At 42.9% G+C, this 26,567-nt stretch overlaps 1 protein-coding gene across 6 annotated transcripts; it reads right to left on the bottom strand.

The window, feature by feature from the left end:
- Positions 1 to 84: 84 nt before the first annotated feature.
- On the bottom strand, positions 85 to 26,329 carry Hex-A (Hexokinase A). Of its 6 annotated transcripts, none has more exons than XM_046633195.2 (7): positions 26,068 to 26,329; positions 3,884 to 4,046; positions 2,472 to 2,827; positions 2,283 to 2,382; positions 1,809 to 2,163; positions 1,339 to 1,609; positions 85 to 1,222 (listed from the first exon to the last, which is right to left on the bottom strand). In XM_046633195.2, the coding sequence occupies exons 1-7, from the start codon at positions 26,122 to 26,124 to the stop codon at positions 1,145 to 1,147; spliced, it is 1,380 nt and encodes a 459-aa protein (XP_046489151.1). In that variant the 5' UTR covers positions 26,125 to 26,329; the 3' UTR covers positions 85 to 1,144. The 6 variants fall into 6 exon arrangements, with proteins under 6 accessions (XP_046489151.1, XP_046489155.1, XP_046489150.1 ...); XM_046633199.2 differs by lacking the exon at positions 26,068 to 26,329 and adding an exon at positions 23,781 to 23,911; XM_046633194.2 differs by lacking the exon at positions 26,068 to 26,329 and adding an exon at positions 22,755 to 23,054.
- Between the last annotated feature and the right edge of the window lie 238 nt (positions 26,330 to 26,567).

The raw sequence follows: 26,567 nt of genomic DNA on the forward strand, positions 1-26,567 counted from the left end.
AGAAGCACTCGCTCAAAGGAAGAAAAATAAAAATTGAACACACAGACGAGAGAACGAAAAAAAAGAATAATAAACTGTACAATATTTAAATCTCACATTCTTTACTAAAAAAAAATATTTCACAATTATCATCTTGAATATTGATACATCATGCGAATATCATTCGTACTTTCCACAATTACTCGTTCGCACATTCATCAGTTTTCTCAACATATTATATTCATATACAATATTTATGTATACAAGATAAAATAATAATAATAAGTTATTCCATCAAATTTTGAACAAGGTACTAATTCCTAGTTCGTTATTTTACTTGCTATAATTTTGTTGTTAAGGCGACTCTATGTATGTATAATGTTAGTTCGACGTTAAGTACATCATATCAAATTGCTCAACAATTTAATATAAAACCGACACACATCATTATACCGGAATACAGTAGTACTTTTTTTTATTTTTTTGCTACCAATTTTCCCTATAAGAAATTTTTCATTAAGTAAACAATTAATATTTCGCATTAAGTAGCACAAGCCTATCAGGGGTACCGAACTCCTAGATTTTTGTAACGTAAGTACCTTACTTGGATAAATAGATGATTTATACATCGTGCTCGTTCGTACGAAAGAAAGTAAAACTAAAGTTCAGAAATATACAATGCATACAGTATCGTAACTTTCGTTATTAGCAATTCGATTTTTTCCGTTATTTCGCTAGAAATATAATTAACCAATCTGTAAATGATTTCAAGAATATTAGCCTAACAAAGGGTTTTCAAATTATGTAGTCGCCTGCAGTGGTTCCTCGTAACGGTCAACGTCCGACATCTTCGTCGCACCTTGTTTATTACGAACGTTGTACGAAAAATCGAAGTAAACCACTATTATTATCCTACGAATAAATGAATGATGATTACAACCCACGCCAAGGTCATATGTTTAGGAACCGAATTAATCAGCTATTGTACATACTAGGTATATTATACATGTAATAATCAGATTGAATGGCGCGCGCACGCACCAGACTGACATCGCTCTAATTTCAAGCTAAACGCTTGTCTGCTATATGTACACGAATGTGCTGATCATCACGTTGAATTGAATTAAGTAAAAAAATTCTCATTAGTCGTTGATCAGGTGCGTCTTCACCGGTCTCGAGAAGCTACGGCGGCGACCAGCGCCGCTCCACGACCACTACCGTCTTCCGACAACATCAGGTCAAACTGTAAGAGAAAATCGTTTCCAATAAATAAAAATTATCCCACAATCGAGCGGATAAATCATTTGCGAATATTTTATTCTTCGCGTCTACTTCTGCTACTAGTCCCGATATACTTGCCTTATGACTCTGAAGATGACCAATTTTCTCTGTCATTAAATCATGGAAATGAGGATGGAACCTATAGACAGATCCGTCAATACCGACAGTAACGTTGTCTTCTCCCATTTTGTTGAGGAGAGTAGCGATTCCGGCACTGGAAAGGTGAGCTGCTCTCCGCGAGACAACTGAACAAACATATCTCACGTTCTCGCAGTCCTGATCTACGGCATTCCGGATTCCCAATTCGGCCAAAACTTGCCGGCAATTCCCGTACTTGCCCTTCGCGTCACTGTATGGAGAAGAAATAATTTTTCATTCGCCGCATGACGTTTTATTCTCAGTCTTTGAGACCCTATTGAATGTTGAAGAGATACTCCAAGGACGCATACCACGAATATTCGTAGACTATTTTGGGAATATGCATATTGAGAAATCATAAGAAGAAATCACAGTGATGCTCAAAGTGAAATAGTAAAATTCCCAACTACCTTTCGATCTCGGATACGTATTTCGTGAAGAATTTCCCCCTCTGTCGTAGGCCATTCGGACATTTTCCACCGAATAAGAGACCGTCCGTTGCTAGTTTTTCGAGCACGAGGCGAGTCAGCTCGCCCATGTACATCCCCGATATCATTTTCTCGAATATCTGTCTCCTCGGGTTTATCGAATTGTTGTCGATGTCGTGATCATACTCAGTCAGTATGAAGTCAAGGACGCCACCCTCGCCGAAAGCACCCCACTCCGTGTTTATCAGCATGTTCGGTTTGTCGTAGTTACCGCTTTCGTGATTCACGCACTGGACATTGCTAGTCTTCTCCACGTAACAGGCGTTCGAACCGGTACCTTTAAAAATCAGAAAACAGCAGGTGATGGATGATAAGTTGGTGCACAACTTTTTATTCATCGATCATCTATCTAATTCGCCTTCTTACGATCAGAACTTAAATAGCGATCACACCCACCAACTATCAGACCAATGCGACAGTTCCGGTTCTTCCACGCGCAGGACATGAGGGTGCCGGTTGTATCGTTCAGGATGGCACATACGTCAATTTTCACGTCCTAAAATACAAGGGAGTGAATGAGTAAATAGTGGACAATGTTTTACACGGATGCAAGACAAATTTACGTCGTTGCGTTCCGATTCTTACGTTTCTCCTAGCGATTGCCTCCTCGAGCAGTGCGACGACGTCCTCGCCGACGACGCCGCTGCAGTTGAATCCCTTGGTCCACCGGACCAGCTTTCCTTTGGTAAGTCCGAGCTGGGTCAAAGGAAAGCTGAAGGTAAATCCCAAGGGAAGAATTACGTCGTCGAGGCCGAGGTCGGTGATGAAAAGTGCGAGGCACTGAGCGATGTGATCAAAGAGTTGCTTCCCGGTGCCAAGCATGAGACTCTGTGGTATTGCGTAGATTTTGCTCTTCATATCAAAGTTGTTACCATCCAGGGTGATCAGCAGAACACGGAAATTCGTTCCACCCAAATCAAGCGCTAAAAACTTTCCCTTCTCTGAAAAATCAATCAATCGATCAAATTCCTTTCCAGGATATAATACCTATATCGTATAATTTTCAAGGCTATAATAATACACCCATAATCACATGTGATCGTAATAATTCATGTTCAACGTTACAAGCGAAACATCGTGAGTTGTACTTGACTGTGGTAATTCAGTGTGGTTCGATAAAGCGATACCGTCGTGAAAAGTCGACATAGGGTCATTTTTGAACTTGAGTAGGTACCTGAAGAATTATTTGCAGATTCGAAAATATAACAAGCTCACAACTCGTGAATTTTACCAACTGAATACATTCACATTTTAGGATTCAACATTCAAGTTTGTTTCACGGCAAAAGAGCCAAAATTACTTTTTCGACTTTATTCTTGTTTCACTCATCATCGATTAAAGCGTCCTTTGTCAATATCATACTAGTAAAAGTAAAAAATTCGTCACGATTTTAGTTGCGCAGAAATGTGGTTCTAATCATCATGAACGGTCTCACAAACAAAACATGTTGCTTAAAATCATCCGTTTCACTATCGAAGATCCACTTTATTTTTACAATACTCGTTTTATCTCCGTCTGAACTATGTTGAGTCATCTTAAACCATTCGCCTTGTTTATGCATGGTGAATAACAACAGCGCCTTGTTATGTGTGGTATATTATTAAGTAGGTTCACAAATACACAACTACGAGGTTAAATCTATGTCTCACAACATTTAGTCGCATGAATAAATTCTGGGTCATTGCCTATCGTCTGCTCGATTATCACTTCATAACGATCATTAATCTTCACACAGAGGACAGGATATACATGTGTGTACATGACATCATTCAGCATTATTATTAATTTTCAAGTGGACAGCAAATTCATCCCCGCATAACGTTGAAAATTCAACTCGTAATCTGAAGTCGAGATTAGTAAAAAGGAAGTCAAGACGTGGCTTTAAGATTTTTATTGGAAAAAAAAAAAACTGGAAACGAAACACCAGTTTCATACATTTTATCTCGTGCAGTGTTTTGGCAACAAGACAATCTGCAGCAATATATTTATAAGCTTACCAGTGCCATTCGGAAGATCCTGGACGTAAGTGGTGAAGCATTTAACAACGGCTTCGTCGTGAGTTGCCTTTGATAAACCTTTGTTGATTTCTTCGGTGAGCCTTTGCATGACTAGCTTCAGTTGTTCATCGGAGAGCACCAGATCCTTGCAGGCCTCCCTGATCTGAAACGATCCAGCAATATCGTTTTATTTCCTTGGATAGGGTCAATCATTATACCTATATCATACAAGATATCACGACGATACGTAATAATGTATAAATTGTAACTCATGCATCGCGCGAATAAACGGTGCTGTATAATATTTTTCGACCCAAGTTCGCTCAACAAGTGTATGAAAATCGCAATGATTGAATCGACTGGCTGAAGATTAATCGGAGAGTAAAGTCCGCTATGGCGTGAAGAAAATGATGCTGCGCAATTTTTGTACGAGCCTTACAGATAATCTTCTATAATATAGTATACATTGCAGGCGTAAAAGATTGGATGACCATACAGTATATAAATAGGTGTGTAGGATGACTTTTAAAATCCGTCGAGTAGCGCACGATTATTGAGAGCTTTTTTCTCTCCTAATTCAAATATCATCCAAACCGGCGGCAAGTATACATACACATACAACTGATCGTTTACTTCGCCGTAAGCTGCAGAAACACGTATCTACGTATGTACGTACGTACAGTACATACATGAAGGTTCTTCCCGATGCGTTGCCGCGCGCAAATGTTTACCCACACTAGTTGCATTAAACCGAAAAAGACATGACAAATAGAGTTACGTCATACTAGCGTACAATAGGCATAATAATGACGAGTCGCGGGAAAACAAAAAAGAAAGGAAAGAAAAAATAAATTACAGTCGTTGCAACACTGCAGCCCGGTGCATCAGACAGAGCTGTTCTCCTCGATCTCTCCCTGTAATTACCTACTATTATACTAAACTATTTGCATACTTGTGTTAAAATTGATCCTGCCCTAGAAACGACGAGTTTCGCCTCGCACGCGAGACACGAGAGAATTATTGTCACGGACAGAGGTGAACGAGTCAGAGATCGACAGGCCAACAGTCGATATGCGAGTTATGTTTATGATTGAATTGTCGAAATCTAATTGCACCGATCCTCAACGCCCACACAATCATACTATGTATATGTATCATGTATATTATACCGCATTGTCATATAGGCGTAAGCGGTGGTGCAAACTGCAGGCGGTCACGAAGCTCGGGGATTACCCGACTTATGCAGCTGCGTTACGCGAAACTGAAAAACAACGATACAGATAAACGTTAATATAATATTTTACAACTACGTAGCGTCCCGTTATTGTCAAGCACCGCCACAATTGTTTGTTATATTTCCAGGCATGTCCAATTAGCCACGTACGTGAGGCAAATACACTTATAATACGCATACATACTTATGGTACGTACACGGTGTTACGTGCTAATCATCATTTCGCGCTCACACTAATTCTTCGTCTCTCTTATCTCGAGGTTTTTTCACTCTTCGCCAGACTAAACAATCCCTCGCACATACCGTGCATGGACACCTGACCATGCATCGCCTCTCGTTCCCAGAATCCTAATCACGCTCCTTCCAATAACCGTATACCTCGTATTTACCTCTCGATCTATGCACGTCTTTCTCTTTGCGACTCTCTGATTGATAATCAATAAATCGCCGAGTGCTATTTCACCTACGAAACCCATCTTTGCTTTCAAGACCTCAATCAAGACTCCTCATCCCGGTCGTTCTCATTGTCAAACGCAAAGGCGAAGTTGAACCCAGTCGCACTCTATTCCTTGCCGCTCGGGAATAAACGGGTCCCGCAAGTCGTTACAATGGTATATCGGACGTAGGTACCCCGTATCGCCTCGAAGCGCACCTGCACAATTCATTGAACGTATCGAACATGATATGAATAATTAATGGCACGGAACAAAGGTCTCGAAAATTTTTACCTACATACGTATAACCGGCTAGCGTGGAACAAAAATTTGTAACCGCGGGTGTGCCCAAATATTACAGTTCTAAGGCAATAGACACGTAGATCCGCTTTACAGGTATTAACCGCGTAGATAGAGGCCTGGGCACCCCGCTGGATTATTTACCGATTTGCAGAACATACTCCCTACCGTAGGTATACACTTTTACATCAATTATTGTTATTGCACAACGCAGAAGAGTATCGACTTACGACTGTGTCGCAAACAATAGAACCATCCTCCACGATGTGATAATGTTACGGGTATGCATACCTATGGCGGAAGTTGTCGAATAAATGAATTTTGTTAATACATGCAGAAAGCTATCATTCACCGTTGACAATGAACTTCTCATTGTGTAAGAACAATGCGCAGGTATTCACGACGACCGTTAATTAAATATTAAATCATATCCGTATAAAAATCCAGCGACTCGCTTATTTTTCTATCAATTTAAATTGATCTATTTTTATAATAACCATCAGCTGTACGGTCTTGAGATTTAAATTTTCATTTTTTCGATGATTGAGATGAGCAATAAAATATCATATAACACACGCATACTTGTATCACACAAGTGAGCCGAACATTGTGCTAGGTAATTGCAGAACGCGCGTCAAACGAATGCCTTCCCTTGGCTTCTATTCCGCACAGTTAATTAAACGCATCCACTTCGCAGGGGTCGCGTTGAGGAAGGTTTTCCGCGATGTCTGTTATTCCTATATCTGCGGTGCTATAGCGAGGTCTAACATCGATCGGCGACGAGTCACTGACTACTATCGCCATCTCTCTCTACCGCTCCCTCACTTTCTCTTCGTTCTTCTCACTCTCCCTCACTCTTTCTCTGTCTATCAGCAGGTATTTGGACGATTGAGAGTTGTTCTTTTGTATTTGCACTGCTCGTTTGTTTTCATTCTTTTCTTTTTTTTTTAACTCTAATTAAATAAAATGAAAATACCTATCTATGTGTATCTCTCTCTCTCTCTCTCTCTCTCTCTCTCTCTCTCTCTCTCTCTCTCTCTCTCTCTCTCTCTCTCTCTCTCTCTCTCTCTCTCTCTCTCTCTCTCTCTTTCACGCCATTTCTCGGATATCGCGACACACCCGCCTCTGCCAGCCAATGCGAGCCGCTTGCTCACGTGGAAGCGGTGAGATATATACCTATCTACATATACTATATACATATAATATAGATATATGTGTGTATACACTATATACGCGGCCCTGCGGACTGACCGAAGAGACACGTTTTACGGGTATACTACCTGCCCACAGACAATCTCCTCGTATGTATCAGCCGCAAGTCGATTAGTGCCACAGAGTAGAAAGTCGCACGGTATTTATCCAACTGTGAATAGTTTAGCTTTGTCTCATTTTTTAATTCTTCTATGTCAACGCTCGAAACGTTCTTCTCGAAAATCACGTACATAGATGCGACACGATTAAATAAAACTTATAATATCGTTTTTGTTTCACTGTACATTTTCTCGCTGCGTTCAGATCGCATTATCCGTGTTATAGCATCTACACCGGTATATACAAAAAATGAGTAATTTTCCACAAACGATTGAAGTAACGACTCGGAGTAGTGTTATACTTATATAATATGCATAAACCAAACACCAACAATGATATTGACCAGCCGCCGCAGGTCTTGTGACACGAATCGATCGATATAAGTCGAGTAAGGCTACGCAAGTACGTATAAACGCAAATCATTATACCGTAGGGAAGGTACAGCAAACGAAGGTTCGTTAACAATATATGACCCGCGTCCCGTTTATACCTGTAACGTAGGTATGTATAGTATGGAAACGATATACCGCATACACGCGCAAATGATGTTTGGCATTTACTCACGTTTCGTTTCGACCCGTTCACAGCCATGGCTTACAAATCCTGATCTGACTGCCGACAAGGTGTACGGATACCCTAAATGCAAACGCGTTAAGGCTTGCGTCACCGGCGTACGGAATCCCAAGCGTTACGCCACTCGTCTAAGGTTTTGAAAAATTCATAATATACGATCTTGACGATATTTCGTCAGCGGAAAAGTGGCAGGTCACTTGTACGCGAGGATCTCCGGCGCTAAAGATCAACCGTTCTGATCATGAGAGGTGAGGTACAAGCGTTTCATCTCATCTCTTCCCATCTCACCCCACTCCTCGGCCATCTTCTACTTCTCTTCCTTCTCTTCTCCCTTGACAGGAACGTGCGGTACGCAGACCTTCTACCAAGCGCAAATCGACGACGTGTGCCGACACACGTGCAAGCGCCGCTGTAACTTTACCGTAAAATCGGCAGATCCGCGCGTACGCTTGTATAACGATAGACTTGGTATCGATAACGCGGGTATAGACCGCATACTTGCGGGTCTTTTTTATCGCTCTGGTATACCTGTGCGTGATGTCACCAGCGCTCCGATAAGATTCGACAGTTTCCTTTTTCGGTCGATATTTTTTGAAAACACTCTTTTAAGGTTCGTTTTTTCCGGCTTAATACGACCGCTATAACACAAGCTCATAAATCGCGCGTTGCTGTCTCTCCGGATATTCGTATGTATTTTTATTTGCTGAATGCACATAAGCCCAAAACCAAGTATACATATATATAGGTACATATACGAGAATCTAGCTCTGTCTCTGTCTACGCGATATCTATTAACATGTCATATAATTACGCTTCCGGCACCTCCCTTCAACACAAGTATGCATATCGCAACAGCGATAAAAAAAAATGTCCAGCGCCAAGACAATGGACAATATTTCCTGTATAAAATAGTGGCACATGGTTTGTCCGCAAATATAATATAATAGCCACTCCCCTCTTCGCGTGTAATATCGTCCTTTGTTGAAAGTCATGCGAGTTGCCAGCAACTTGATCTAATCTTCGATGGATCATTATAGATTGCACCGGCGATATTGTGGAGAAGCAAATCAATCGGACAGTTTATAATTGGAATGCAATTGGAATCGAATCGCGTATGAAAAAGCTATCATTTCAAAACTTGCGTTTCGTTCGCTCAGACAAAAACTGGTCGTTGTCACAGTTTGTTCAAGTATTCGCACTTATTTGTCGAATTAACGAAGTACGTGGGTGACTTTTCCGCGTACAACGCGCAAGTTTAATACCTACGTCGAACGTGCACACATAGGGCATGTGTTAAAGTATTAAAGGACGCGGTATCCTTCTTGGAAGGACACGTTACGAACGAGATCAGAACTGTGCCGGTGCGTGCGAAAACGTCGAAATTTTGGTTTCAACACGCCGGCGTTCTGCCATTCGCACTTCGCTCGACGAAATCATGACTTCTTGACGTAAAACTGTGAACAGGGCACCCATGGTACCCAAGATACCCGATTAATCGACAAATAGAGGGTATCGACTTACCTCCGGCAGTATCGGACTCCGCATCCCCATTTTACCAACTCCTATTCAATGACGTACTTTCACAAGTTTCCCAGCAATACAAACGCCACTCAAGTTATAACGCCTCGGCAGTTATAAAATTTTACTTATCTCTCTGCGATAGAAGGAAAAAAAAACAACTACTCTCCGTGTCAGTAAACCAGCGCCTCTACGTCTCGACTCGCGAGCCAAATTCAAAGAAAATAACAACGCGTTTGCGTAAGTGCGATATTGTATGTTTAAATGCCCGCGAAATATGTCTTCTGCTCGCGACAGCGCAACTTGTTCGAATATCGGGAGGCGAATGCGGCTCTCTAGTACCGGTCGCTTCGTGTCGAGTCTGGTCGCTCGGTTTCTCTACTGCGAGAGGGGCGCGCGCCTCTGGCAGAAACCTCACACACGTGTCACCCGCGACGAGAGATACGCAGGACTCGCCTCCTCTCTCTCACTCTGGCGAAAGGATCCGCGTGAGCGGGAGCGAGAGAGCGAGAGAGAGAGAAAGAGAGGAAGAGGGAAAAGCGTGTGTGTGCAGGCGCTATGAATGAGTACCGCGAAGCTGCGGCGGAAGACGAGAGGGGAGCGATTCGCGTTAAGGAGGAGCGTCAAGGGCAAAAAGGTCAGGCAAGTCCCGGGCCTGGAGGGGCGCCCTGGGGCTCCTCCTCGAAGGTCACGGATATTCACGAAACGCTGACGAGGACAATAATCCGCCGACACCGAAAGAAATGTCCCTGTTCAACAGTGCGCCATGTGACCAACAATAAGTCTCGTAACTAAACCTCGAGAGCAGTGCGTGAGCTGTCACAAGCCTGTAACGAGATCTTTCGTCTCCGCGCGACGGAGGAGAAACAACGGTTGATGGCGATGGGAAATATCCGCGATATCGAAACGGGGTTGAAAAACAAAAGAAAAAAAAAAAAAAAAAAAATTCCCAAAATTAGGACGTTTGAATAAATTTCGACACGCGCGTCATACTTACCGCGGTCTGAGGTTGAAGTCAAGGAGTTAGGGGTGCGTGGTGCAATCATCTCGAGATTCGCGCAATATCGCGCAATCCTCGTCGCTCTGGGTAGGAGGAGAGATGCAATCGGGATGATTATTTCGAATCTGACGCAATTTCGAGCGGCGCCGGCCGCCGTTACGGCCCTGAGCCGCGTCGAGGCGCAGGTCCGTCGCGACCGCCGCCATGCTGCGCTCCTATTGGCTGGGAAACCGGGGGCTCGAGCGGTCGATCCCTTCCCTGACGTCACAGGCTACCCGGCGTGCCTTGCTCGCCTCGGAGCATTGCTCGCCGCGACATGCATATACACATATGATATGTATATAGGCATCGTACGCATATCGCATACCTACACCTACATCTGCCTACATCAGTGATTCTCGGTACGTCGCACCTTCCCGCCCTACGACTCAACTGCTATCGTTATTATCGTCATAATTATCGTTGTTGTTATTATTAATAATATTAGTATTAACATCAACGTTATTCCCCGAGTTATGCCTGCGTAACGCAAATAGATATTGTTATGCTGCTCGTATATCGATGCACTTGGCACTCGTGTAATTATGACGACTGGAATGATGGTATGTGTCATGATTCGTGTAGAAGGTTATACGCGGAAAACTGCATGCGGTCAAGAGGATGCTTGTAGTACAACCAAGTAAAATGTCACTCATTTTCACCATCGCCAAAGTCTTCGCATCACTGAATTCTGCGAGAATGCCTGATGTAAAGCTGAACAAATAAATATACCTACGCAAATTTTTTTTCTTCGTATCGTGCGAGAATGACGCCAAAAAATTTACGATATACCCACGCTAAGTCCAGGCAATTCAATTGCACGCAATAAAATATTTTTCCGCCTGATTTTCGCGCTTAAAGACTTTTCTTAACCATAAATTTTTTTCCGTATTGCGTGTAAAATTTTTGTAAAAGCTCTGATGATATCCAAACTAAGCTGAAACGACAATTAACGCGATCGACAAATACCGAATACATGTATGCACACGGCTTCGTCCCAAGACCGCTATTCCTCGATTTAGAGAAAAATAGTACGTAAGAGCGAGCTGCTTAATCGCGGATCGTTTCGCTCGGTTTCCTCTTGTCGGAGTGTCAGACACGCGACCCGCCTCGTCTGCAAATAGTTTCTCCGTTCAACGTAAGCGATTATTCAGTAAAATTCTTGGAATTAGTTTGTCGCAACGATTATCCGGTCTTGACGACCACGTACCAATTTCAATGTAATCGTATACTGGGTCAGCGTAACGATATATCATTATTCGCAAAAGAAGACGATGACTAGAAAGAAAAAAGAACAGAAAAATGGGAACCGAAACTGAAACTGAAACTCAAACTCGTCGGATATACGCGGTAATGAAATCTCGCTGTATCGTATACGGTATAAATAATGAAAAGCGTTCGGGAGCGCCGAACGATCATGTAACGTAAAACGACGCGTAAGCAATGAAATGTAAAATTAAATTCAGACATCACAGTCATGCAGCCGTATACCTACGTTATACGTGTCATTATACCCCTGGAATACCGATGTAGAATTGCAAATGACCGATTGGTTATACGTCATTAACGACGAATGCTCGTAGTTGTTGACCTTTGCACCAAAGTTCGCAAGCTGCGCCAAACTTCAGCTACATATGTTACATCTCTGGACATGTAGATATAATGATAGTATACAGGTACAGCCGATATACGTAGGTATAGTTTGCAGCGGTAAGAATCTGTCTGCAATATTCTGCGCAGAAAATCAAGACGATCAAACATGGATCAAACTTGCCTGTCGCATATTCGGTTCATGATTTGTGAGCCTCTTTTCAAAAGTAACTACACACACGTAAGTATGTAAATACATACATATCTATCGCATAACTCAGCTTGTGCTACAGCGCAGAAATACTTCGGTCGTAAAACAAAAACTATACATATGATAATGAATATTGTACGGTGATTATGTCGGGTTCTCGCAACTCGGTCGCTTCGTACGCACGTGTTTTAATCTGCGTGTAAGTATACGTTATGCAATGAGTTACTATAATAACAGGTATGTATGTACATACATACATGCAAAGGCAGACGTACAGAGGCATTATCGTTATTGAGGATCAACCGTATTCCAATTATAACCACGGTAGGTAGATACGTAGGTACGCGGGCGCAGGTGCAGGTGTAGGTGTAGGTGTGACGGAGATAAGGTGTTTAATCTTGGTGGCAGACTGGAGGCAAGCATTTTGAACACCGCTTCAAGATAAAGGCAAGTTAAACACCTGATAAAACAGGAGCAGCCGCCGCAGCGCCGCGTGAGTCCGACATTCACGGACGTCTCGCGATCCACTTTGACTTCGTCATCGTGCCCTCTCAAATAATCGCTAATTCTGACGCAACGCCGCAGCCGGGAGGCTCGTCCCACCGACATTCTTTAATATACATGCATACTTACCGTTCCTGCAACCCCGCCCCCCGTTTGCCGAATCTCCGTACCGGGTCGCCGACTTCGGATCTTCGCACTTTTATCATACCGCTACCGTATCTGCCGACCGTAACGATGATGACTTTGGCAAACGGTTTTTTTTTTTTCTTTTTTTATTAAATTTTATCCTTACTTTATTCGTGTCAATAGGAAAGTAATAATGCAATTTTATCCTGCTATAGATGATGTTGCCAAGTATTACACACGGTTTGCTGTACGCGTACCTGCACATAGTTTTATTCGCGTATCGTGGTTTCGTCTTTTTTTTCGTATTTTTACGATTGATCAGAAAAATTGTCACCAGAAGCGTAATCGATTTATAAAAGGAAAGAAAATCATTCCGTCGTTGTTTTATTTATTTCTATGCTCATCGGCCTGAAAGATTGAAGGAAGAAAATATGCCGGAAATAAATCTCGCGATTGCAATTACAGACTGATCGCCTGTAATAATAAACACGCTTACTAACGTATGCGAGGTTCTATTTTTATAAATTTCTTACACGCGAATTGGCCTAGTCCTGTATACAGAAAGCACGTGCATCGAAGCACGTATGCCAACGACTGGACCGTTGGTCCAGCGAGGTGCCACATGTACCGACGTACGTATGCATGTACGTGATGCTCGTCACACAACGAACGGAAAGAGAGTTAATAGCTTGAATTGCGAGCCGTTTGTTAGCGTCGAAAGTTTGGTGAAACGATTGATCGACTTTCCATCGCGAACGAGTGCAGCGTGTGTACGGTGTACACTCGTCTACGATAGTGATAAATTAATCTGAAAAGTAGTCGATGCGTAAGAAAGAAAAAAAGGAGTAGAAGAATTAGAACGCGCCGTGCATTTCTTATACAGATGACCACATACCTGTAGAAATTACATCGGATAAAAAGTATAACATTTTTATAATAATGCCGCTGTAATGAAGTTCAAATCGCGTGGCGGTCGAACAGACAGCGCAAAAGATTCGTTTTCAGTGTATAAAAGAATTTTTCATATTACATACCAGAGTACACATAATATATATCAATTATAATTCCCGGCCGTTTGCACAGATATTATACCTGTCACAGCTGTATAACTCGACCTTGCAGACTTTATAGAAAAAAAGCTGGTCACGGCACCTGTGTATTCATTATATTATTATTCCGTATTATCTGTAATAAGAGGAGTGGAAAAGTTTCCGAGTCGCGTGATGTGAAGAAAAATAGTTACATTTTTCATGGCCATACCGCCTGTCTATTGGCATAAGGTCCAAATCGCAAAAAAAAAAAATGCGATTTAAGTGGTAAAAGAGCGTGTAATGATTAAAAAAATTTTTTTCATCACCATTCGCACTGAAAATGATCAGAACGTATGATTCAATCGAAATTAAGCGTTTGACAATATAAAGACAAATGGTCGTATGTAAGGCAGATACGACCTTTTTCCATTAACAGGTACACGAAGAAGAAAGATCAAAAGAGAAGGTCGTAACAAACATTTTGTGTTTTGTTTCTGCAATCGTTCTAGAGACCATTGAAACGCATCGTGGATAAATCGAGATCTGCAAAAATTCAGAAATGTTGTGAAAAAATTCTTCATGACAAAAACGAAAGGGCGTAACCGCAATTTTTGTTTTTTTTCTTGTAAACGCCCCAAAGACTAACGAATCGCGTAAACAATTGAAACTAACAAAGTTATGCAGTGAGTATGACGATTTTCTGAACGTCAACTGTCCAAATCGTCAATTATCGGAATGATAAGAATAACAATAATAATATTCGGCGCTTACGCCATTATGCAATTGGACGCGCGATATGATAGTACGGAAATTGGGACCGAATAATTTATCGATCTTGATCAAACCCGCGAGAATTCACTCCGAGTGCGTAGGAGTGAGAACTTGACCTTGAAATCGAGCGCGGCTCAAGTCCCCACGTATTTTGAAGATCGGAATCGGGATTAAATGTACATTCACAACCCATTTGTTCCAGGCCTGCAGCAACGATCCGTCGATTCGCGACGGTAGTTTCGTTCTGCATCAGGCATATCGGTCACTTGAAGAACTCGAAATTAAATTTGCAGCGATTACCGAAATGCAAATAACTGACGTGCTTAACCGTCACTTAGCATCCGACTCGTTAACATAATGCAAATATCTCCGGCGCGACTTCTTCGTACGATAGCTATGTTGAAAAATAAAAACCACAACCACTTACTACGCCTCGACCTGCACCGCCGGTTCTCTTTTACCGATCATTACCTTCCCCTAACAGGCATTTAGCCCGGGCGTTAGGCAGTAATAACCGCAGACATTGTTCACCCGACTCGACGCAGTCGACGCTTGTTTTATGCATAGCCCATTTTTGTTTTCTCAAATTCTGACCTAGTACTTCGTTGAATTCTTACGAAATTGTACGCGCATTAATTCTTCGATGTAACCGTTACATGTACACAAGCAGCAGAGCTTGCTGCAAGGATTGCTGAGCAAATAAACAATTTATTACCCGTCGCAAGGTGTTTCTGTATCCAAATCTGACTGACTGCGCGCAGGCGTAAGGCATAAATATTTTTCATTCTTATCCACTTCGGCTGATGAATAATAAGCGTATCAAATTATGAAATGGCAATAACAATGTGTAAAGAGCTTTTAACTTTACAGTGACTGAGAATATCAGGAAAACATTTTATCTCGATATTTTGGTACAATCGTTTAAAATCATTTGTACAAAAGAAAAGTTTCTCATTGACGTTCAACTACTACATGTTTGTTATTACTCAGCTGCAAAATCATGCTCACCGTAGGCATGAAATTTGTCTACATAATTTCGAGGAAACTCAATCTCCTTTCAATTTACTGTATTCCACAATAACAATCATTCAAATTAAACTATGAAAAACTCATGTGAAAATCCAGCGTTACATTATAAACGTGATGTTTGGCGAAGTCGGCGAACAAAAATTGCGAGAGAAAATAATGCGTACACGAGGTAAACCCATAAGCGTAATGAGTTACGCACACGGAAGAGGGAGAAGATTTAAAAAGAAAAAAAGTCAACCCGCGGTCAGGAAGGTACATACGCGGATCTTCTCCTACGTCGCGGCATCGCAGGACAGAAATGACGCAACTGGATACATAGTTGCGCGACATCGAACCGGTTTGCGTAGTGTGCGTATACCTGTGTACGTACACGCATAGAAATAATATACACACATTGAATCGAATATAGGTTCGCAGGCGTACGAAACCGCGTACCTATACTCGCGTTTGTACACACACACGCAGCGTGCAGCATTGAAACTAACGTCGCAGATTTCCGATTCGCAATACCGGTTCTTGTAAAAGTACTTGTTTTAAATAACTGTTGCAGCCGCCGCGAGGGCAAAAACTTCCGCAATACCGATTTGTCATTGTATCCGGCTAGCGAAAATTATTATTTAACACCGCGGACTCGCCGTGTACACGCGCGTGTACATGCACATTATTGTACGAGGAAGCACCCGGCGCGAAATTATTATTTTCTTCCAACGCGATCTTAAACGTTTTTCCTTGTACTCGCATGCTTACGGATTTACTTAATTTTCGTTAGATACTTTTCGTTTCCATGTCATATATACCTATACACCTCTGAGAAAAAATTCCAAAGGGATCGCATGCATTTTTATTCAATTATTGCACCGTACGAGAGATGGATTTTCTAGCGATCTAACGAAATAAGTAAAGTGGCAGAAATTGGAATCTGTTTCATAGGTTACATACGTCGTGATCGGTTAATTGCGTAACCGGTGATCAATTTGAACCTTGCCATGCAGAGCAACGAAGAAGAGTCACGATATGGTTTCTTGGAAAGTACGCTGGGCCGGAATATAAAACAGCGATAATAATCGGCCTTGATCGGCCTTTCGTCGATCTAACCCCCGCCTGCCCTGCCTCTCATCCATAGGATCGTGGAAATTAGGTATGCCATTTTATTATACATACATTTCTAGGCGTTGGATCGCGTTCACGATCGTCTATGCATTACGGGCAAAATGACGGCGTAAAAGTGTAAAAGTTTCGCTTGCATCCACGCGAATGCCTGTAACAGTCGTAGGATTACAGGAACAGAGGCAGTATAATATTGAATTTTACGACTGATAAAGCGATCACCGCATAACATTTCCAACCTGTAAGCATGTTTGCTGCAACTCAGGCAGCTATGTACTGCGATCAAATTGCAATACCTATAGTGCATTTAGGCTCTAAGCGACAAGTTTGTTTTGCAAACGTTGAAAGTTTCACCCTGTTTCGCGTTTCCATCGGTTGTATATGGATATGTAGAGGTTTGGCCTCGAGCATTCGCACCCGAGATCAATTATGATTATAACATAAAATGTCAAGCTGCGGATAAGATCGTCGAATGCATAATTCAATCGCCGTATAGCTGTAAGGCACACACGTTCGATATCCCTGCGGTGTACGGTTGAAAAATGCGGATTTACGGGAATTTTATACTTATGTGTTATATACATAGGCAGCTGGCAGTCGGATGTAAAGATTCGCGAAGAGAAAGGGACAATAAGAATCAACGATGAATATTAAAATACGTGTATCAAATAAATTATATACCTATACGACCAGGAAGCTGGTTAAAGGCCGAATATTAGTGAAAGATCAAACTAAAATAACTTTGTTTCGCGGCCAAACTTAAGTGAGTTCGTTAATCTAATCACGATTACAGAAGTCCTGAAAATATTATTTCGCAAAATCATATGGAACAACATGATACATCCTTCGTACCACGCTTACTAATTTACGAATACAACTCGCGAATAGGCCTGGGCATAACGCTGGTATGTAGCTAGCGATGGACGCTGACAATGAGCTAAAAATCATCGATGCGTCGATTAATCAGGTCGATGATAATCGAACACGATTCGATTGAATCGGTAAAAATGAATCGATTAATCGATTATTTCGTATTTTTTTTTTTTTGAAACGGTGCATACAAAACAAAAATTTCGTAAATTTCATTAGGTAGTCTTAATAGCGGTAAAGTTTTTTTTTTTTTCAATTTATAGTTTCATTCGAACCATTTTTCAATTTCCGGTGAAAATATTTATTTATCCATCACTCGTTGTGTCAAATAAGGTACTTGGTAAGTAAGACAATGATGCTAATTGATACTTTGATCACATAAATTAATACCGCATCGCGTCGTTCATAGGAGTAAAGAACGGAAACCAATGGTGAGGTAAAATCATCGAGTCGATCGATAATTTACCATAAAAAATAATCAATTATACTCGATTAATCTAGGAAAAATATGTGATTTCATCGAAAATCGATTAACCTCGGTCATTCTTAGCATAACTAAACGTGTCAGACCGCGTATGTTATGATTATTGACGCAGTATACACCATGCGTGAGGTAGATCAGTATGCAAGTAGGTATGGGCGTCGAAGTTGAAGGCGCGAACTGTAAACGTGTACGAACGTTCCCAGCGGTGTCACACACACACACACACACCGTTGCGCGCGTACGCATGTATGTATATTGCCGAGCGTGCGTTCTAATTACACCTACACGCCTTCGAAGACCCATTGTACATTTTACGTAGAATTATGGTTACACGTACGCGGTATATAATACGCCATGTTTCGGATACAGCACGATGGACCGCACATAATTTGTATTATTTATACGCATATCATGTTATCTGTATAATGTGAACATATTTTTCGTAAATACATCATTCAAATAATACATGTACTCTTGGGAGGACTTATCGAATAACTCTCGCGCCGGGATCGCGATTAAGATTTTCTTCTTTCAACTTCTCGACCGCGCGTGTTGCGCGGACTGTTGAAAATTAGTCTGAACAGAGTTTCTCGGCTAATATCAGCTGAAAGCAACACGGGCGTTGACGTCAAGCTGCGCGACTGGTAAAAATATGCATATATGTGTGAGGGGCACGCGGTCTGCGTCGGCACTGTCCGTCGCAAAATTCTTACCGCCAAACGACCGATCCTATACCGATGACCGAAATCACGTATACCAGCCTCGACTTTTGAACTGACCTTCGATAAGTCTACCTATAAATTTGAATAGGATAAGGGTCATTGCTGTACCTAGTTGTTTCGTCGTCGAGAAATTTCGAGCTAAATTAGAGATCGGGGATTCAAGAATATACTTTATACGTAATACGTTATGCATTTATAAAATCGTCAGAGTCACAACAATCACAACGACGTCGCCATCCGAGAGAACGGGGCCCAGACGTCGAGACTTATACCAGGCGTGTAACATCAAGATACGATTGTTAAGCATAATGTTGATTTCGATTGATTACGATCAACTCTTCGTCGGCTTTTGCCGCGCAGTTAGACGACGCGTTGTAGCTCGAAAGGTGGAAGGGAATGAAAAAGGAGAAAAAAACGGCAGATTTCCGCGCGAACGTTTATACGCGCGTTTATACCTTTCGACGGGTTTTTGCTTAATTTTCCTGCCCCCTCCCCTGCCCCTCTTGCCACGATTAAAAGGAAAGGCGAGTCGTCAATTAGAGAGTTAGACAGAGAGACTCACGAGTTGTTCGGGCGTCGTGTTTTTCATGATGCGTGTTCCTCGCCTCCGTTTGAAAATTTCCACGTGCTGAGGTGCGGTGTAAGGTGTGCGGTATAAGGTTTCGAGTATCCGGTGGTCCGGCGACGTCGAGGCACGATCGGCTAATGCAAGTTGCGAAACTAACCCGAGAAACGCGAGCGTGCGACTCGTGCGGCGAACGACGCAAGTCTGTGAACCGAAATAATCGCGAGGGAGAGACGAAGAAGAAGACGAAGAAGAAGGAAAACGAAGAGAGAGAGAGAGAGAGAGGCAGGGAGGGAGGGAAGTACGCACCTAAGTACGTACGACGCGCAAACACGCACACACACACACACACACACTCGCGCACACGTCTCACGCTCGACGGTGAAAGGACGCCACGGTGGCTTTAAAATAACGCGACGTGTCTTATATACAGGACCTTATATACGTATGCAGGCAGTTAGGCAGGTATTAATAATGGTTGTTCGTCGTTCGCCAGTCCGACCTTAGAGTCGAACGTGCGGGTAACGTGGAAGAATAGTAGGATTTTCTTTGAGACAACGCGCTGCCCTCGCCCGACATGCCGCACTTGCGATTCGTTTAATCGTGATGCAGGTTTCGTTGCCTTTGAAAAATCCGAGGATCGTCCGCCGATGCAGCGCAGAGCGCGACGGATATCTATAATTATTTACGATCACTGTCGCTGCTTAATTATTATTAATTACCGATCATCGATAGATCGAACCAATGTTTCGTCGTTCCGTTGATCATCGTCCAATGCAGACGCGACCATGTAAACAAATTATCTATAGGTGCTGCTGCAGGGATGCGACGTTTGACCAATAACGACGTATAATTGACACTTTTCCAATCCGTTTGACGTTACGTGAACTTCTAAGTCTGCGGGTAGGTGATCCTCGAAAGGAAAAGAGCGCAGCATATATCGTTCCAATAACTGTACCGTATGCACGTACATACGTGACAGCGGACAAGAGGCAACTATCAACGATATAACGAACGGCACGGAACTGGAAGACTTTCTGTGACTGATATCGAGTAATTTACTGATTGCGCACACGTCGGTGTGAACATAATTTTTCCGAGTCGATCAAAGTTGTAAAGATAAAGCGACGCTCTCGATCCGCGAATCGAACCCTACAGAATCGTAATATCCGTACAGAGACGGTCCCGTGAAGGTGTAGCAATTGTTAAGAGAGCGATTGACGAACGGCAAACAATTCTTTCACAATCCGATATTGCGACCACATATACAACGTGACGGCATACGATGACTCTCGGTATTCGAGCGACGATCGAAAATACACCAACATCGAGCTAGTACCTGTGGGATTTGAGATTGGCAAGGAATGCGGATCGTCAACTTCGATATCGATCCCCGGCGTCGCGACGCTCCTCCGTCCCAAGGTGACCTTCGGTCACGACTCGCTGTATATCCGACGGCGTCGTTTGCGAGCGACAAGTCGCCACGCGTTGCGCTGCGCGGGGGCCGATGCTCCGAGATATTGGTACACGCGATACGAAGCCGTGAAGAGTATTCGCGACGTACCGCGAATTGAAAACGAACGGGGGATGGACTGGAGCAATTTTGGCGAAAAATCAGTCACGTTCATCTTGTCGTTACATCTGCAGGAAATATTACCCTTACCCTTTACATTCCGCAGTCGCTAGGATTCCGAGATCGAAAGCCACAGACTGCGGCGGCAATACGTGGGTATACTGCAGACGAATATCAGATTCTACACCCTCACAGCTGTATAAGGTGCAAAAAAAAAACTTGCACGCAGGCGCCTTTTCGACGAGTCGTCCGATGAAAGGACGCGCGGGTCGATTATTGCCCGCCTTTTACCTCATGGATTTTTCCGCCCTCGTGTGTTTGATCGCTGATCGGCTTCCGAAATTTCGCGCAGGGCTCGAGGCCTCGTTATTGAATAAGCGTAGGCATTTCAAGGTCCGAAATTAATCAGGACTTATTGACGGCTAAACACGAATATGTGTACCGATGGCGCGGCGCTTGTTGCCTCGCGACGAACGGAGTCGAACAGCAGGAATTGGTAACAGAGGCCGAACGTACCCCGAGGACCAAGAGACCACTGGTCGAATAACGCTGACAACCTTCGGGCGAAAGTGAAAGGCGCTTAATTACAGGCGTGCGAATGTCGGGTGAATTTGTCGAATGGTTTATAGGTATAGAGGTCGCCTGCTTGACGATTCTTCGACGGATACGTGGGTGTGCAGCAGGGTGGAAATCAAACGTGTCTGAGAATCGGTAGAACGGTGGGGTCGAAGGAGGATTTTAGAGAGAGAGAGAGAGAGAGAGAGATGAAGGCAAGAGCTGGGTAGATTTTATTTCCTATGCAACACGGGTAATATTTGATAAGTCTATCGGTATAAACCGGTTGGATATCCGTATGACTCGCGATACGTATTTGAAAAAATGTTCACGATTAAAATTCTCACCCGGGAAGGACTATTTTAGTAAATACTACGACATTTGTGGAATTACATTAATTAACCAAGTCCAGACAAAGCCGGAGAGTTGTTAACAAGTGTACGTGGTGATTTCAATTCTACCTTGCCCGAGATGTTTGCACCTGTAACGCATTTGTAGGATTTTACGAAAGCTCGTATACATAAGTATATGTTATATTGTTACGCGAAAAAAGGTAAATTGTTTCGTTACGTTTGGATATGCCGATGATGAATATCGGCGTGTAATATACCTAGAGTAAAGGTAACGATTGCCTCGTTGATTAAGTGAATAAGTAAAACAGTTAGTCGATCAATTGCCTTTGCGGAAACAGGAGGCGCGCACATCTCTGCCTTCTTTTGCTCTTTGCAGCATGGCTTCCTCACGACTACAGTCACCGGCTGAAAGTTCAAGATACAAGGTCAACGCTATCTCTCAAGGTCGCCCGGATTCATTCAGTATGCTTACCCGGAAATTTTCGCGAGAAAATAAAAATACGAATATTAGGAAATCCTGGCATAGCCCGGCATAATTTGGCCATGCAGTGAGAGTATATATTATAAACCGCGTAATCGACTTTGACAAATTCGTACCAAATTCTCTCCAGGCGAGTGTCCGTGCTCCATTTCACGACGTATTTATAACACGTACAACAATTGCAACCCGAATAAATGTTTAATTTTTTTTCACGCGCAGCACTCACAATCAAATTGGCAATAAATCATCTTTCAAGTCCACCTTAACGCGACTATTTCCCCTAATCGATCACGTCACTGCGAATTTCAACGAAACGGAGCATAGAAAATAATCGATAAACAATCGAAATCGTTCAACGTGAGATTCAAGTTTTGCGCAAACGCTGCCTGCATCTGTCACTGATCATCGCCGGCTGATCGTCTCGGCTCACGGACGATCAAGTACCTGCGTACATCTAATTAATTGGCGAAAAAGCAAGAATGAACGTTACCTCGTCTATCGGTTCGGGACTGTAAGAGTTGTTTGCGTCGTTCTGAACCGGTGCAGCCTCGCCGTTTTTCGCGTAACATGTGCAGATTTTGCTCAGAAGCGAACCGTTCTTCGTCTTCATATTGCCCGACAGCCAGTAACTTCACTTCCACCAATTAATCTGACCAACGTTTCTAAATACCAGGCGATGCAGTCTCGGATGCACTGAATTGTTCAGCGCGTATTACACGGAATCTGGCTTGACGTAGTAACAGCTACTTATATTCTTACAAAGAATCAGCCAGCGGGGTAGAAACACTCGCGGCGTTTGAAAACGGAGTGTGCAGCATCCTCTGGGTACGGACCTAATCTATATTATAAGGACGTACCGGGAGGGGAGAACCTGACCTGCCCGTCTCTCGCTATCCCACCGTGCAAGGGCCAATGGCAAGCCGTTTCACGGCCTGTTTCGATTCCATGGCGTGTGTTTGCACGCACGTATCCAACGGGGGTGGCTCGGGAGGCTCGAGGGCCCTCGATTCTTACTTCCTATTCAAAATATTACCCAATTCTCACACATGTTTGCCACCGAATGTTTGGGGAAAATATTCCAGAACCTGAGACTCTGTTTTTCCTGACACTTCCCACGATAGAAACCTGATATTTTCAGTTTTTCCATGACTCAATTGAAAATCCCCTGACAATTCTGAGTTTTCCATGACCCCTTTTAAACGATCCTGACATTTACAAGTTTTCCAGGTATGTCGCCCGACTTCTACATTTAACTGAAATAATCACGCCGATGAAGAATTTACTATACGTTTTGTAGATATTTAAGTGCATATGATGAACAGCACGTAACTTGTTTCGGATTCAGCCGTACTCTTTGCTTTTCTCTCTTTTCGGTAAATTACAAGTGATTAATGGACAAAATTAGTGTATCGTACGTGCGAACACGTTGCATGCAATTACGTAAAGTCGAGGCCCCGTTTACGTCTTTAAAAAGCTTTACAAAAAAAACAATTTTGTTTCGCATACGTCACAGTACCTTGATAGTCGGTTTTTGAGTACACATAATCGGCGGGTTGATTTTTGCACAATATCTTATCCTGAGTGTTGAAAGGATAAATAGTCCGCGATGCGTTATCAATATTTCTTACAGCACGTCTATAACTATGTGGCAAAAAGTCAATCACGAATTTTCACGTTCCTTTCACCGAAAAACAAAACTTTTTTCGCAATGACGTTGAGTAAGACCCACGAGTTTATTATCATTAAAAATTATCAGCAATTAACGAAACCAGTTCCGCAATATTGCACAATTCCTTCGTTGAAGCAATTTATAACCACCCCTGTGCGATTCGATCGAGACTTGTTTTCGCACTACCGGATAAGCTCGAATTATATACATGCATATACTCGTTGCGGCAAGTGTCAGATCACGTTGCAGCTGTAAAATAAGCAATAAATACATATAGCATTATTGCTAAGTAAATGTGACAGCTAAACCCTGTTCGCGCGCGGTGTAATAATTTATAATCTTATCAGCACACTTCAATATCCGTTATAAGCCGACCTTGAAACATTCCGATTTGACAATAAAACGATATATCTTAGGAGCAGTAATTTTTATAGCACAACAGGTCGAACTGCCTCGAGTTCCCCGTGGCGAACCGTTATAACCCGGTGTTGTGAAGTGATGCCTTAAAATCGTTCACTCTCGATCTGCCGCAATTGGAAACTACAATTCCATGCACTTCTCGAGTGATTATGTATGTTGCATCTCAGGGTCACTTATTCGTTGCCGAACGCGAAAGGGAGAGAGAGAAAGAGAGAGAGGGAGAGTAAGAGAGAAAAAGGTTGCGTCAGCCGTACTCGTTTTCAGCAATAAATGACCCATATTGTTTTGCAAACGGTCGCATTGAATTTCTGCAATGTATCAATATGCGGATACTGTAAGATGAACGACATTTGATCAAAAGAGTTTTATCGGCAATATACCTAATTTATAACACATCTGCCTATAATCGATAAAGCAGCCGTATAACCCTCGCAATGCGATGGAAAAGTTCCACCTTTTTGCCAGTGAAACCACAATGGATGTTGGCACGATTCGACATCATGTTTCTTCTAACTCGTGTCTTAATTTAATGACCGCGTATCAGACTAATCAACAAATGATAAGTATCATAGGGATTATCCTTTTAACGTGCAGAAATCTAAGCAACACCACGGGTGTGCGATTTTATTGCACTTGTAAAGTCTAGTTATTACATGACAAATGACAATAACAACTTCGCCAAATACTTCCTATACTCTATATCGATCTATATTATATTCGGCATCACCTTATATCATATAGTTTTATGACGATGATTTTGTAAATTCGTAGGATTGTATGGATTACTAGAATCACTAGAGACGGTTCATTTCGTTTTTTTAATCTGTCCGATATTGTAATACTTTAATCACGAGAATTAGCGGCGAAAAATTTTACTATTCCTCGCCTGTTGTCAGCGCAGCCAATGAGAGGAAATATAACGCGGCGTGTAAATTGGGTTTTACAGGTACGGCCTAGCTACGAACACTCTTCGATTGCAGAAAGAACCCTTGTGACGGAACTCTTGGGCACTCGTTAAGACGCGCGTCGGTGACTATCAAAAATAGAAATTCCGCGGAGCCGACGAAAGACCAAAGACCCAAAGACTAGTTCATTTTTAAATAGGAAACTCACATCTCACAATTAGACGCACGCCAACGGCGAATTCGAGCGGATGTGCCGGCTCCACCCCTTCCATTCTCTTCATTCCCCCGTGCTATTAACGCCTCACACGCGAATTACAATACGCGGTATATGTTAAGCCCGTGTCCTTACATGCAATCACGTCGTAAAATTATGGATAAAGGTAACAAGTACGCAATTTCATTAATTGCGTTGCATTAATTGTCCCTGAAGAGGAACGACGCGTCTCGTGAAGATGGGAACGAATGATCGGGCGAATGAGAGATCGGAACATTGCAATAGAGAACTCGCGGGACTATATTCAAATACCAAGGTGACACGAGCGCCCTCGATGCTCAGTCAAAGCGGATGGCAATGATATTCAGTTCAGTGGAACAACGCGCATAATACACCTGATCGGAATATTGTTTTGTACGTAAGGCGTTTCGTGGATTACACAGCGTGTAGAAGTTTGGGGACCGGAATCGGTGACGGTACGACACGTCCCGAATTGCAGTAGTAACGCAGGAATGGCGCACAACCACGCCAGCGAGTCGAGTCACCAAACCGCAGCTAGGTATAATTACTGTTATATCAGATGAAAAATGCTCACAGCTGGACCGACGTGCTCCCACTTTTCATTGACATAATCCCAATTCTCCTCTTCCATGACGGCCTTGGTCACAGTGATCGCGAGAATGAAGGTGTTATCGGTATTGGTATTCGATACGAGGTACGGCCAGGCTCTCCTCCCCTTAATCGCGGACCGCGATGATCACGCGCGACGATTGATGAATGAATCGAGAGCACGACGATGAGACAGGAGCTCCTCGGAGCTCGGCTCTGTTTCTCTTCCACCCGCCAGCGAGACGAAGCCAACCCAACGACAGGGATGCGCCTCTTCCTCGAGACGCGACGCGCACCACGTAACTCAAGCGTAGATCGAGGTATCATTATACAGGCACACGAGTCGTTACGTTGCGTTTCGACTTACGTCACGGCTAACATGTTGGCTCCCCATCGGGCCAACGGGACGGAAATACATCAATCGAGCGTGGGGAAGGGTATTTTTGGAACATCGACTTCGTTAGTGGCTTCGCTTCGGGAATGTAA

Source organism: Neodiprion pinetum, chromosome 6, assembly GCF_021155775.2.
Source record: "Neodiprion pinetum isolate iyNeoPine1 chromosome 6, iyNeoPine1.2, whole genome shotgun sequence".
Classification (NCBI taxonomy): Eukaryota; Metazoa; Arthropoda; class Insecta; order Hymenoptera; family Diprionidae; genus Neodiprion; species Neodiprion pinetum.